Source organism: Mandrillus leucophaeus, unplaced genomic scaffold (genome assembly GCF_000951045.1).
Source record: "Mandrillus leucophaeus isolate KB7577 unplaced genomic scaffold, Mleu.le_1.0 Scaffold58, whole genome shotgun sequence".
NCBI classification, from domain to species: domain Eukaryota; kingdom Metazoa; phylum Chordata; class Mammalia; order Primates; family Cercopithecidae; genus Mandrillus; species Mandrillus leucophaeus.
The window spans coordinates 121,567-135,619 of NW_012106252.1; the positions used below are offsets into that span (position 1 = coordinate 121,567).

The 14,053-nt window shown below is 52.3% G+C and overlaps 2 protein-coding genes across 3 annotated transcripts in view; one reads left to right on the forward strand and one right to left on the reverse strand.

The window, feature by feature from the left end:
- Nucleotides 1–1,647: 1,647 nt before the first annotated feature.
- VAT1 (vesicle amine transport 1) lies at nt 1,648–8,215 on the forward strand. Of its 2 annotated transcripts, XM_011998747.1 has the most exons (6): nt 1,648–1,780; nt 3,410–3,617; nt 4,003–4,173; nt 4,281–4,370; nt 6,275–6,516; nt 6,679–8,215. In XM_011998747.1, exons 2-6 carry the CDS (start codon nt 3,425–3,427, stop codon nt 6,760–6,762), a joined length of 780 nt encoding a protein of 259 aa, XP_011854137.1. In that variant the 5' UTR covers nt 1,648–1,780; nt 3,410–3,424; the 3' UTR covers nt 6,763–8,215. The 2 variants fall into 2 exon arrangements, with proteins under 2 accessions (XP_011854137.1, XP_011854138.1); XM_011998748.1 differs by lacking the exon at nt 1,648–1,780 and having other exon boundaries at nt 3,406–3,617.
- A 146-nt stretch (nt 8,216–8,361) lies between these two features.
- The window catches only part of IFI35 (interferon-induced protein 35), a 7,783-nt gene continuing 2,091 nt past the window's right edge, over nt 8,362–14,053 (reverse strand). Inside the window, exons 2-7 of the mRNA XM_011998749.1 lie at nt 10,728–10,826; nt 9,635–9,782; nt 9,455–9,561; nt 9,166–9,352; nt 8,936–9,042; nt 8,362–8,712 (exon numbers count right to left, since the gene is read on the reverse strand). Coding sequence (XP_011854139.1) covers nt 8,521–8,712; nt 8,936–9,042; nt 9,166–9,352; nt 9,455–9,561; nt 9,635–9,782; nt 10,728–10,826 — 840 coding nt within the window. The 3' untranslated portion in view covers nt 8,362–8,520. The remainder of the gene's footprint in view (nt 8,713–8,935; nt 9,043–9,165; nt 9,353–9,454; nt 9,562–9,634; nt 9,783–10,727; nt 10,827–14,053) is intronic.

A 14,053-nucleotide genomic window follows, 5' to 3' on the forward strand; every position in this document is an offset into this window, starting at 1 on the left:
CTGCGCAGGCCACGGGGCAGTGGGGCACGAGTGGGCGGGCGCCGGGGGTGTGGCAGGGCAGGAGAAACTGGCGCGGACCTGGGTGCACAAGCGTGGAAAGCGTAGCAAAGAAACTTGTGTTTTGGGGCTCCTGGAGAACGGCATTTATGTGGGGAGGGGAGGCGGAATTATCGCCCCTTCCCCAACCTTTTTTAGTTGCGGCCGCCGCCCAGAAGCTGTGCTGGTAGGGGGGGGAACAATAAGGCGCCCATGCGCATGCGCACAACGACACCACTGTCCCCACCCACCCCCGCCCCCCCGTTAAAACCACACCTGTACCCCTGCCCACCAAACACTCTCTGGGTAATTGTGGTCTGTGACTGTGAGTGACGGTTAGTACCCCTTTTTCCCGAGGGAGCTTGAGGGGCTATGTCGCCGGGGTTGGGCGGGGGCACAGCGGCCGTGCCAGAGTCCTGGTCACATGCAGCCCCGTGGTCTGTGGGGGTGTGAGGCGGCCCCTCCCAAAGCAAGGCAAGGCCAAGGAGACGAGACACGCCCGTGACGGAGAAGAGAGAGCCTTGCTCCCCCACCGCCACCAGACTTACACCGCCGATCTGGTTTTGGGGTGGGGGAGGCGGGATTGGGTCACCCGATCTTTGTCTTGGGCTCTGTGTCTCCCGTGACTGCAGTATCTCCTCCTCCTGTGACTCAGACATCGGGCCACGACCCGGGGCTGCCCTTGGGAACGCCTGGGGCGGGGCGTGTAGGGGGTACCCACCTCTGCCTTCCTCCTGCAGAGGACCCCCACTTCAGAAACCCCGGTGCCAGGGGTTTGGACTGGAACGGAGAGGTGTGGCGCCTTGAACTGGTTGGCCAAGTCTGCAGGCCTGTTTCTCCTCATTTATCATTAATCTCGGCCACAACCCTGGACACCGGAGAGCTCAAAATGATCAGCTTTTTGAGAGTCCTGGGATGAGGCCTCAGCACTCCATTTGTTTAGGGGTTCCTTTTTCTTTCTTTTTCTTTTTCTTTTTTTTTTTTTTTTTAGACGGAGTTTCGCTCTTGTTGCCATTGCACTTGTTGAGTGCAATGGCGCGATCTCGGCAACCTCTGCCTCCCGGGTTCAAGCGATTCTCCTGCCTTAGCCTCCCGAGTAGCTGGGATTACAGGCATGTGCCACCGCGCCTGGCTAATTTTGTATTTTTAGTACAGATGGGTGTCTCCATGTTGGTCAGGATGGTCTCGACCTCCCGACCTCAGGTGATCTCCCCACCTTGGCCTCCCGAAGTGCTGGGGTTACAGACATGAGCCACCGCGCCTGGCCAGGGGTTTCTTTTTAAATCAGACCCCTCAGAAAGAGGCCCCTCAGATGTAGCCTCTTGCAGACCTGCCAGCCCCGGATTCCGGAGCCAGGTTTGTTGGATTCGGGAGCCAGGTTTGTTGGATTCATCGAGTATGCAAACAGCTTCTCCTTAAAGGCTTTCCTCTGAATTCAGCTCTGGCCCCACCCTCAAACTGACTTCTAAATGATCCCACTCCTGAGCAGGCGCTAAGGGGAATATTTGCAGGGGGTAGTTGTAGTTCATGTCACTGCTGAAGGCCACCCACCTCACCTCCCCCCCCACACTTTCCGCCTGGTAAATACAGGATATCCTGTCCAGGGCAAGAATCTGATGTAAGAGCCTGGATTCTGCTGGGAGGGCCCTTCCCTGTCTCTCTCCCTCCTCCTCCCTCCTGGTGTCTGGGCTGGGGAGGGGTCTTGGCCCTGATCTGGATGGCCTGAGGGTTAGCATGAAACAGGGTAAGTGAGACTTGTTCTGGGTCAAATCTGGGACTGGCCTTGACCCCAAATGACCAAGGCACTCCTCGCAGCTCTCCTGGGTTGTTCTGTATCTGCTAGTCTTGAGTCCCTGGGTGGAGGGCTTCCGTTCTCATTCTCCAGACCTCATCTCAGGCCGGAACTTGGAAGGAAAGACCCCAGCATGTCCTCAGTTCTCCTCTTCAGTGGACTGTGGGAGCATGAGGACATGAAAAAGGGCGTAAGTGGGAGTCCCATCCCCCTTCCCCATGGACCCTAACTCTTGTTAATATACAGAATTCCCATCATTCCTGGCAGGGATCAAGACAGACCCGGATTGTCCCAGGACAGCACCCACACCTCCCTCTTCATGCTCTTCAGAGTGCAGAGAGGTCTTTTCTCCTGACGCTCCCTCCTTTGCCCTGCCCTTCCCTTGACCCCACTTGCTAAGCTGGAGAGAAAGGTTCTGTTATCTTTGCCCCCTTTCCCTCCTGCACAGAGGCTCTCGTGGGGGTGGGGAGGAAGCCTTTTACTGCTGTGTAGGCCTGTGTAGCCCTCCTTGTCTGTCGCCCCTCTTGCACCATCTCTGAGTGAAAGTGTTTCCTGGGCTTCCAGTGCTGGCTCAAACACACTTCTCCCCAGGTGATCACACCCTGCCGTAATCGCTCAGAGAACTTTGCCTGCACTTTGGTTGGTTGTGTGACTTCCTTCTTTTGGTTGGTTGTGTGACTTCCTTGCTGCTATTATATTATTATTATTATTATTAGCTAACATTATTAAGTGCTTATTATGTGCCAGACGTTGTGCTAAATTTTTTTTTTTTCCATTTGATCCTCATAACTGCCCTAATTGACAGATAAGAAAACTGGAGCTCAAAAAGATTAAGTAATTTTTATGCACCCAAAGTCACACAGTCAGTAAACAGTCGAGACCACTTTTGTAACCACAGCAGTTTCATCTCTTCCACAATACTTCATGCTGCCCTAACTGTAAGCTTCTTGCATTCAGGGATCTTACACAATAGTGACATGTAAGATCTGTAAGAAGATGATAAGGATAGTATCTGCCTCAAAGAAATGATGTAAGGATTAATTAAGCATTATATATAAAGCACTTGAAATCAGGCTTGGCCCTCAGTCAGCACTCAGTAAAGGTAGGTCGTTTTTGTTGATGATGTTGTTATTATTATTACCATGACTATTGCTGCTTCTCCTGCTACTTCATTTGTAAGAAGAGGGCCTTGTACCTAGGGCAAAATCAGTAAATAGCCTGTGGACGAATGAATGAGTGAGTGAAAGATACTCTTCTTTTTTTTTGTTTTTGGAGACAGAGTCTCACTCTGTCGCCCAGGCTAGAGCACAGTGGCACCATCTCAGCTCACTGCAATCTCCGCCTCCTGGATTCACTCCATTCTACTGCCTCAGCCTCCCAAGTAGCTGGGATTACAGGCGCCTGCCACTACGCCCAGCTAATTTTTTGTATTTTTAGTAGAGATAGGGTTTCACCATGTTGGCCAGGATTGTCTCGAACTCCTAACCTCGTGATTCACCCACCTCGGCCTCCCGAAGTGCTGGGATTACAGGCGTGAGCCACCGCGCCCAGCCAACGAATGATACTCTTCTCTTCTTCAAGGCAGGAGACCGGGTGATGGTGTTGAACCGCTCAGGGATGTGGCAGGAAGAGGTGACTGTGCCCTCGGTCCAGACCTTCTTGATGCCTGAGGCCATGACCTTTGAGGAAGCTGCTGCTTTGCTCGTCAATTACATTACAGCCTACATGGTCCTCTTTGACTTCGGCAACCTACGGCCTGGCCACAGCGTCTTGGTACACATGGCTGCAGGTGACGGGTCCCCTCACTTTATCACTCCTTACCCCACCCAGATTTCCTTCCAGGCCCTTTCCCTGCAGCCTGTCTGGGTTGTTGCCATGGCAACACCAGACTGCCTTGGCCTGTGGCGCCCAGAGGCCTCTGCTGTGTAGTTGCCGTGGTAACATTCAGGCACCAGGTCTAGTCTGGTGTGCTATCCTTAGCAACGTGCCCTCACCCCACACCCCGACCTCTCTAGCTACCCTCCCCACCACTTCTCAGTCATGGAAATTAGACATGGCCCTAAAACGAGCCTAGGCAAAATGAAGGTGATGGGCTGAGTCCTTGGGAGGCTAGAATGGAGTGGTTGGTAGCCAGGGCGACTCCATATCCCCTGCTTATGGGTGTCTTGCTGCAGGGGGTGTGGGAATGGCTGCCGTGCAGCTGTGCCGTACGGTGGAGAATGTGACAGTGTTCGGAACGGCCTCGGCCAGCAAGCATGAGGCACTGAAGGAGAATGGAGTCACACATCCCATCGACTATCACACGACCGACTACGTGGATGAGATCAAGAAGATTTCCCCTAAAGGTTGGGGGCAGAATATGGGAGGGGGGGTAGGAAGGCACAGGACAGGGAGGGGAGCTCCAGATCTGTGGATCCTAATGTTGTTCTTGGGTTGCCCTACTCTATAACAGGAGTGGACATCGTCATGGACCCTCTGGGCGGGTCAGATACTGCCAAGGGCTACAACCTCCTGAAACCCATGGGCAAAGTCGTCACCTATGGTGAGTTAGTGGGCCAGGCATGGAGAGAGCATGTGAGGGCAGGAGGGAGGGTCTAAGAGGTGGGATGTAGGGCCCAGGGCTTTTGAATGAAGAAGGGGTAGGGACTCTGGTGCTCTGTAGACAATCAGGGTTAGGAATGGTCCTGTATGTTGCATTCAGATTGCTGACTCCTGGGTGCCAGCTCTTTTCATTCTCTGTCACAACGTTTCATATGAGTCATAGTAAATTCTACATTTTATTTTATTTTATTTTATTTTTTGAGACGGAGTTTCACTCTTGGCCCCCAGGCTGGAGAACAGTGGCGCGATCTCAGCTCACTGCAACCTCCGCCTCCTGGATTCAAGTGATTCTCCTGCCTTACCCTCCCGAGTAGCTGGGATTACAGGTGCCCGCCACCATGCCCAACCAATTTTTTTATTTTTAGTAGAGGCGGGGTTTCACCGTGTTGGCCAGGCTGGTCTTGAACTCCTGAGACCTCAGGTGGTACAGCTGCCTCATCCTCCCAGAGTGCTGGGATTATAGGCGTGAGCCACCACAGCTGGCCAAATTGTACGTTCTTGTTTGGGGATTATTCTTGAACAACCAGCCTGCCTTCTTTCTGTCCTACCTCCCTGAGTGTCTTAAACAAGGTGCATTTTCATTTAAAAAAGTATTTCATACAACAAAATAAGCCAGGCATGGTGGCTCATGCCTGTAATCCCAGCACTTTGGAAGGCCAGGACAGGCGGATGGCTTCAGCCTAGAAATTCAAGACCAGCCTGGGCAACATGGCGTAACCTCATCTCTAGAAAAAATACAAAAATTAGCCAGGTGTGGTGGTACTGTACCCAGCCTGGGCAACAGAGCGAGACCCTGACTCAAACAAAGGAACAAACAAACAAATACATAAAGACTAGAGCAATTTTTTTTTTTTTTGAGACAGAGTATCACTCTGTCACCCATCCTGGAGGGCAGTGGCCCAACCTCGGCTCTCTGTAGCATCCACCTCCTTGGTTCAAGCAGTTCTGCCTCAGGCTCCTGAGTAGCTGGAATTATAGGTGCCCATCTCCACGCCTGGCTTTTTTTTTGTTTTTCTTGAGACAGAGTCTGGCTCTGTCACCCAGACTGGAGTGCAGTGACACGATCTCAGCTCACTGCAACCTCTACCTCCCGGATTCAACTGATTCTTCTGCCTCAGCCTCCCAAGTAGCTGGGACTACAGGCACGCGCCACCATGCCTGGCTAATTTTTGTATTGTTGTGGTTTTTTTGTTTGTTTTATTTTTTTTGAGACAGAGTTTCGCTCTTTTTGCCCAGGCTGGGGTGCAATGGCGCGATCTCAGCTCACTGCAACCTCTGCCTCCTGGATTCAAGCGATTCTCCTGCCTCAGCCTTCCTGAGTAGCTGGGATTACAGGCATGTACCACCATGCCCAGCTAATTTTGTATTTTTAGTAGAGACGGGGTTTCTCCATGTTGGTCAGGCTGATCTCGAACCCCTGACGTGAGGTGATCCACCCACCTCGGCCTCCCAAAGTGCTAGGATTTCAGGCATGAGCCACCGCGCCCAGCCAACACCTGGCTAATTTTTGTATTTTTTACTACAGACAAGGTATTTTTTAGTAGAGACAAGGTTTCACCATGTTGGGCAGGCTGGTCTTGAACTCCTGACCTCAAATGATCCTCCCACCTTGGCTTCCCAGAGCGCTGGGATTACCGGTGTGAACCACAGCACCCAGCTGCTGGAACAATTTTAAGTCAGCCACGGTTGGTTTGGGCCTGGTAACCAGCAGTTTGAGAATTATCCAATCACCCCCTGGCACTGGTGTGGAGAATTGCAAGGGGATCACAGGGAACAGAAAGTACAGATGCAGGCACACAGGGATGTGCCTGGGGTGTTCACAGGCCATGTCACCTTGTCCTTCAGGAATGGCCAACCTGCTGACGGGCCCCAAACGGAACCTGATGGCCCTGGCCCGGACATGGTGGAATCAATTCAGCGTGACAGCTCTGCAGCTGCTGCAGGCTAACCGGGCTGTATGTGGCTTCCACCTGGGCTACCTGGATGGTGAAGTGGAACTGGTCACTGGTGTGGTGACCCGCCTCCTGGCTTTGTACAGCCAGGGCCACATCAAGCCCCACGTTGACTCAGTCTGGCCTTTCGAGAAGGTGAATGTGAGCATTTTGCAGGGAGGGCTTGGATAGGACTCATGAAGGCTGGGGTCCCAAGGGGCAGATTCCTGGGGAAGAGGAGGGCTGCCTGCATCACACTGGCTCTTGTTGGATGGAGGCTAGATAGCACTGGGAGCCTCATCTTTCCTTTCTCCCCAGGTGGCCGATGCCATGAAACAGATGCAGGAGAAGAAGAATGTGGGCAAGGTCCTCCTGGTTCCAGGGCCAGAGAAGGAGAACTAGAGCAAGTGGTTGTGAGACCCTAGAGACCAGCAAAGGGAGAAGTTGGGAAGCTGCGTTCTGTTGGCCACCAGACTTGCATTTCAGCCTCTGTCATAATGCTCTGCCCTCCCTCCCCCGAAGGTCTCTGTGGTGATGACCCGCTCTCCCCTGCCCCTCCCCGCTTCCTGACCTCTGAAGAGGTTGGGAAGTGACCATTTGGATGTCTGGGCCCTGCCAAGGGGACAGGGAGGGTCAGAGGGAGGCCGGCTGCTTCCTGCCCCCGCCCTTTCCCCGGGCCTGCTGTGCTGCTTTTGTGCCAAGGTTAGCCAGTCCCCCCCTGTTGTGTTCCGTGTGCTTTCACCTCTGCCTCATCTTCCCTCCCGTCCCTGCCCCGCCACCTCCCCAAAGAATTGAAATGTCAGCTCAGGATATGGGGCCAATCTCTGTGAGTCCAGCAGGTACCTGTCTCTCCCTAGTGTCCCTTCAGCCTGGGCCGACCAGCGCCCACCTCTGGGCTTGACCAGTTCCCAATCTCCTCCTCTGTCCCCAGCATCGTAAGCACAATTGGGCTTCTTCCATCTCCAGGTTTTCTGCCATTCTTAACCAAGGCTGCCTCTTCCAACAGGGCGGAAATCAGACCTACTCCCCTAGGTCACAACTCTGGGAGCGATACAGAGCCCCCACCCTTCACTGAGTTCTCTGGATTTGTTCTCAGTGCCTTAGCAACGAAAACCTGTGCTTGTGTGTGTGTGGCGGCGGGGAGGGAGGATCCTGTCTCCCACCTCCTTCTCCTCCCCTGTACTCCCCAGTGCCTTCCTTGTTCTGGTGGAGCTGGGGTTTCGCTCCTACCCAGTCCCACAACACTGCCAAAAATCTGTGTATGTGCCATTGGGTGGGGCAGTCCCGAGCCTCCTGGGGGAGCAGGGCAAAAACAGGTGTCCTCATCGTGGTCTGTGTCATGTCCTGTCTCTATGATGGTTGAGGAGAAAGGCGGGGAAGCTTCCTCAGTCTTGCAGATACGTGTGGCATTTACCAGCCAGAGCTCTGCAAGGCTGTGCTGTCTGTTTCTTGTTCTGGGACCAAAGTAAAAATCCAAGCACATTCCCCTTGCACTTAGGGGAGGCCCCACTGCCTTCTCAAAGCAGAGCAGCAGCTTATCAAACTCAGCCCACAACTTTGTTTACATGGGTGGGGAGATGGAACAGGGGAATACAGAGTGGGATGGTCAGGACCTGGGCCACTGTGACCAAAATGGGGACTTCCTGGGTAGGGAGGTCACTCCCTCTACTCACTGAGCTAGAATTAGGGAGGATTATCACCCCAACCATTGCAATGGGAGGTGGAGGGACAGGCTCAGCGTCCTCATTGTCTACATGAGGCCCAAATGTGTGAAGTGCGATTTCTGCTTTTGTGTACCCCACCACCCCATTACCACAGCTGCCTTTGTGTTTGTGTCAATAAAAAGCCAAACCCTAGGTCCTGCTTGTTGCCTCTGAGAGTGGAGGGAAGGTGAGCTTCTGGAAGGCCGGCGCTGCCAGCAGAAGATCCGGCTTCTTCCCGCCCCCACCTCTTTACATGCCCAAATCACATTTCCTTTCATGAGTGAAATGAGGAAGAACATCATGGAGTGCAGGCTGTTTTTACTGTTCCGGGCAAAGTGTTTCGCAATGTGTGATCCCTCCCTGTTGGTGAACATAAAGACCTCCTACATGGGCACCCAAGCCCAGCCCCGTGTGAGAGCCTTGGCCGTGGGGTGGGGAGGATGAGAAGGGGAGGCCTCTACCCTGACTCAGAGGTGAAGACTGCTAGGCCCTGCTGTCCTTGGGGTACGACTGTCAGGGACTCTATCTCCCCACCCCCACGGGTGGGCTTCTGGAAGTGGACCTCCAGGACGTCGTGCAGCTCTGGGCCATCCAAGATATCGGGAATGTTGAGCACCAGCACTGAGCGCGGAACTGGCTGCAACCTGATCTGGAAAAGGAGCCAGGAGATCGCAAAGGCTCATGGGAGAAAGGGGCTGGGGGCTGGGGGTAGGGCAAGCAGTTCCCCATGGGGGTGTGAGGTCAGGAGGCCTGGAGAGGCTGGTCGTGGGTAGGTCAGTGGGGTTTGGGGCCTCTGATCCTTCACTGGGCAAGTTCCTGGCAGGCAGACGGGTTACCCAGCCCAGCCCCTGTTCTCCACCCCTCCCGCTTACCTCAACATTCTGGATCTCCCCATTCACATAGGGAGAGACTCTCAGAGGGACCTGCTGTCCACCCAGTGGCACTCTGAACTGGCCAATCCGGCACAGGCGCTGGGCCACTGTGGGGAACAAGGAGGGGTGGACCTTTAGCATCAAGCCCTCTCCTCTCTCTGTACCCTGTACTTTAATCTTCCACACCCTGTACCCTCATCTCCCCTGCAGGAGGTCTGCATGACCCTCACCTCCATCCATAGCAAACCCCAGCATGACACTCCCTTGCAGCAGCTCCCGAACCTCCACATCGCCACCTCCGTTCCTAGTCTTGCCAAAGAAGATCTCAAGCTTGTCCAGCAGCTCCTCCTCACTCAGCCTGAGACTGGCAGGAAATCCACTGACCAACACCCTCTGGCCACTCAACTGGCTGGACACCTAGGGGGAGACAGCAAGGGGTGGTCCTAGACACAGCTCCACTTTCCCATGCCCAAGTGCATGGCACCTTTTTCATGCCCCAGGATTCTGTCATTCTGTCACCTGGATGGTGGTGACCATGGGCAGCTCCAAGGGCTGGGCCTGCATCCGCAGCCGGCACTCCTCCATGTTGATCGTGTGCTCCTTTTGTTGCAACACCTGCTCAGCCACTGGGTGGTAGGGAAACAGGGTCAGTACGGGGAATCCTCCCCACCTCCCTCCTGAGGCTCCCCATGAGCTCACCTTTGGGGTCATCAAAGGTGATCAGAGCAGAGCCCTCAAGCAGAGGGCAGTGGATCCGCAAATTGGAAACTAAAGACTTAGGCACTTCCCTGTCCTGCTGGGTGTGTCCTCGGAACACCAGGGGGATCTCCGGCACTGAAAATGGGACCTGGAAGTAGGGGAGGGGAGTAGGAGTGTTCCTCACTCCCACCTAGGAGGAAGGCATCTCCAATCCCATTCCATTGATGCTGAGTGCCGGAGATAAATACATTTACTGAAAGAAAAGCTGGATAAATGAGTGGATGAATGCAGGTCTGGTCCATACCGGGCCATTTACATACAACATCTTAATCTGTCCTGGGGGGTGGGTAGCTCTACTTTACAGATGTTCAAGTAACATACTGGAGGTCACATAGCAAAGAAGTAGCAGAGCCAGGAATAAAACTGAGAACTCCCCAGCTCTTTTGTGTGTGTGTATGTTTGTTTGTTTTAAAGGGAGTCTCGCTCTGTCACCCAGCTGGAGTGTAGTGGCACGATGATCTTGGCTCACTGCAACCCCCACCTCCCAGGTTCAAGCAGTTCTGCCTCAGCCTCACAAGTAGCTGGGATTATAGGCATGTGCCACCAAACCTGGCTAATTTTTGTATTTTTAGTAGAGACGGGGTTTCACCCTGTTGGCCAGGCTGGTCTCAAACTCCTGACCTCAGGTGATCCACCAGCCTCAGCCTCCCAAAGTGCTGGGATTACAAGCATGAGCCACCATGCCCGGCCTCCTTTTTTTTTTTTTTTTGAGGAGTCTCGCTCTGTCACGCAGGCTGGAGTGCAGTGGCGCAGTCTCAGCTCACTACAGCCTCCGCTTCCTGGGTTCAAACGATTCTTCTGCCTTAGCCTGCTGAGTAGCTGGGATTACAGGCACGCGCCACCATGCCCAGCTGATTTTTGTATTTTTGGTAGAGATGGGATTTCACTATGTTGGCCAGGCTTGTCTCAAACTCCTGACCTCAGGTGATCAGCCCACCTCGGCCTACCAAAGTGCTGGGATTACAGGTGTGAGCCACCACACCTGGCCTCGCCAGCTCGTTTTTACCAGACAACACCAGGTCTCCCACCTTACCTTGTCTTTGGGGGCGTCCCCGAGCTCCTTTCTCAGCTGCTGCAGCTCCTGCAGCCTCATCTTGAGTCTGGCCTGTTCCTCCTGAAGGGCGTGGAGGTCCTTTTGGAGCAGAAGGAAACGACGAGACTTCCACCTGCCCTTCCAGAGAATCAACAAGCCCAGGGGAAGTGGGGCCTGTTCTGGACTCTCCAGAAGCAGAGTTGATGCTAAGCTCAAGAACAACCCAACCCCTTTGTGCTGCCCTGGGCTGGTCTTGGCCCCTCTACCCAGGGCTTGGCTGGCCTCATCTCAGCTGCTCTTGAAAGGGCAGGAGACTTTGCAGCGTCCATGACTTGTTCATGACCACAGATCTAGAGTTCAACAAACACTGAGCTCCTGCTAGGAAGTGCTGGGCACTGACACAGACAGTGGAAGATAAGGGTACAGCCCTCAGGCCTGCCAAACAGTGCTCAAAATAGTACATGATCACATCACTGACTGTGAAGGGCAGCCAGAGTTTGGAAGAGGGACAATCCCAAAGGGGTTAACCCAGTTAGGGACACCTCCAAGAGAAGGGGAGACAAGTTGCAAAATGTCATACAGTAACACTGTTAACTTTTACTAAGTACTTACTATATGCCAGGCGCTGTGTTAAGCCCTTCTGATGAATTATTTCATTCAATTCTTAGAACAACAGGGTATCTATAAGATAGATATCCTGTGATCCTTATTTTATTGATTTATTTTTAAATTTTTTCTTTCTTTCTTTTTTTGAGACAGAGTCTTGTTCTGTTTCCCAGATTGGAGCGTAGTGGCATGATCTCAACTCACTGCAGCCTCCACTTCCTGGGTTCAAGCAATTCTCCTGCCTCCCAAGTAACTGGGATTACAAGCACCCACCACCACACCCGGCTACTTTTTGTATTTTTAGTAGAAACGGGTTTTCACCATGTTGGCCAGGCTGGTCTCAAATCCTGGCCTCAGATGATCTGCCCGCCTCAGCCTCCTAATGTGCTAGGATTACAGGTGTAAGCCACCATGCCCAGCCAATCCTTATTTTATAGATGAGGAAATTAAAGCTCAGAGAGGTTAAATGACTTGCCCAAAGTCATTTGGCCCTAGGCTGTCTGACTCCAGAGCCCATCCTGCTAACCTGTGCTTTACAATGAAGAAATGAAGCCCAGAGTGGGGAGGTGGTTTACCCATCAATTCTAGCTTGCCCCTGGACTGCTACACTTTCCACGGAACAACAAGTAGCCTTTTAGGCTGGGTGTGATCTGGAATGTGTCCAGAGAGAGAGCTGACATCATAGGCAGGGAAGTGACACCAGAGATACCAATAAATGCACCTCTGTTTGTGGAATAGAGCAGAGTTCACCCTGTGGTTAGGAATCCTGATAAGTAAGTTCGGCTCAGAGAAGCATGAGGTCTTTTGCAAAGATAGGACTCTGTCCTGACCATCTCTGTATTCCCAGTGTCCAGCAAGATCTCCGGCACAAAATATGTGTCCAGTAAAAGTGTGTTGAATGAAGAAATGAAGTGAATGAATGACGGTAAAGGAGCACATTACAGAGGGCACCAAATAAATTCATTGTGAGTTTGGTCTAGTTTTAGCAGAAAACTAGAGCTTGACCACATAATGCAGGTTTATGAATAGTGAAAAAGACCCTTAGTTATTCATATTTCTGTAAATCAGAGAGTGCTAACACAGTGCCTTTAAGGGCCAGTTAGATAACATCAATGAGTTAATAGAGCCATGTAGGATGACAGAGAGTGGTGGGGACTGTGATGCACTGGGAAGAGCATGTCCCTGCTAAAGTAAACTTCTTCTAGCCATAACCAAGTTTTCCCCCACAGCAAATCTATCCATATTTTTGTTTTGTTTTGTTTTGTGAGACAAAGTCTCAATGCCACCCAGGCTGGAGTGCAATTGCTCGATTATGGCTCACTGCAGTCTCAACCTCCCGGAATCAATCGATCCTCTCATCTCAGCCTCCTGAGTAGCTAGGACTACAGGTGTGTGCCATCATGCCAGCTATTTTTTTTTTTTTTTTTTAATTTTCTGAGATGGAGTCTCACTCTGTTGCCTAGGCTGGAGTGCAGTGGTACAATCTCGACTCGCTGCAAACTCTGCCTCCTGGGTTCAACAGATTGTCCTGCCTCAGCCTCCCAAGTAGATGGGATTACAGGCACCTGCCACCATGCCTAGCTAATTTTTTATTTTTTATTCATTTATTTTTTTTGAGATGGAGTCTCACTCTGTCGTCAGGCTGGAGTGCAGTGGCATGATCTCGGCTTACTGTGACCTCTGACTCACGGGTTCAAGTGATTCTTCTGCCTCAGCCTCCCGAGTAGCTGGGACTACAGGCACACACCACCATGCCCAGATAATTTTTTTATTTTTAGTAGAGATGGGTTTTCACCATGTTGGCCAGGATGGTCTCAATATCTTGACCTTGTGATCCGCCCACCGCGGCCTCCCAAAGTGCTGGGATTACAGGAGTGAGCCACTGCACCCGGCTCTAATTTTTTGTTTTTACTAGAGATGGGGTTTCACCACGTTGGCCAGGCTGGTCTCAAACTCCCCACCTCAAGTGATCACCCACCTCAGCCTCCCAAAGTGCTGGGATTACAGGCATGAGCCACGGACCCTGGCCCCCTAATCTCCCCCTTTTTAATTGAGATAAAAAATTTGGGCAGGGCGTGGTGGCAGGCGCCTGTAATCCCAGCACTGTGGGAGGCGGAGGAAGTCAGATCGCTTGAGCCCAGGAGTCTGAGACTAGCCTGGACAACACAACAAAACTCTACCTCCACAAAATATCTAAAAATTAGCCAGGTATGGTGGCACATGCCTGTAGTCCCAGCTACTCGGGAGGCTGAGATGGAAGGACCTGCTGATCCCTAGAGGTGGAGGTGACTGCACTGAGTGGGCCAGGATCGAGCCACTGCACTGCAGCCTGGAAAAAAAGAGTGAAATCTTGTTTCAAAAAACAAAAAACAAAAAATCTGGATTTTTATTTGAAAAAGATGGCCCAGTTTAATGTATATAAAGCCGGGTGCTGTGGTTCAAGTCTGTAATCCCAGCATTTTGGGCGGCTAAGGCAGGCGGATCACATGAGGTCAGGAGTTTGAGACCAGCCTGGTCAACATGGTGAAACTTTGTCTCTAAAAAAATACAAAAAATTAGCCAGCCATGGTGGCGTGGGCCTGTAATCCCAGCTACTGGGGAGGCTGAGGCAAGAGAATCACTTGAATCTGGGAGGCGGACGTTGCAGTGAGCCAAGATCACGCTATTGCACCTCAGCCTGGGCAACAAGAGTAAAACTCCATCTCAAAAAAAAAAAAAAA

Excerpts from the sequence above, each read along its gene's own strand:
- VAT1 (XM_011998747.1), top strand. The coding sequence starts at position 3,425 with ATGGTGTTGAACCGCTCAGGGATGTGGCAGGAAGAGGTGACTGTGCCC. Across the intron at positions 3,618-4,002 it reads CTTGGTACACATGGCTGCAG|GGGGTGTGGGAATGGCTGCC; the intron begins GTGACGGGTCCC and ends GTCTTGCTGCAG. Across the intron at positions 4,371-6,274 it reads GGGCAAAGTCGTCACCTATG|GAATGGCCAACCTGCTGACG; the intron begins GTGAGTTAGTGG and ends CTTGTCCTTCAG.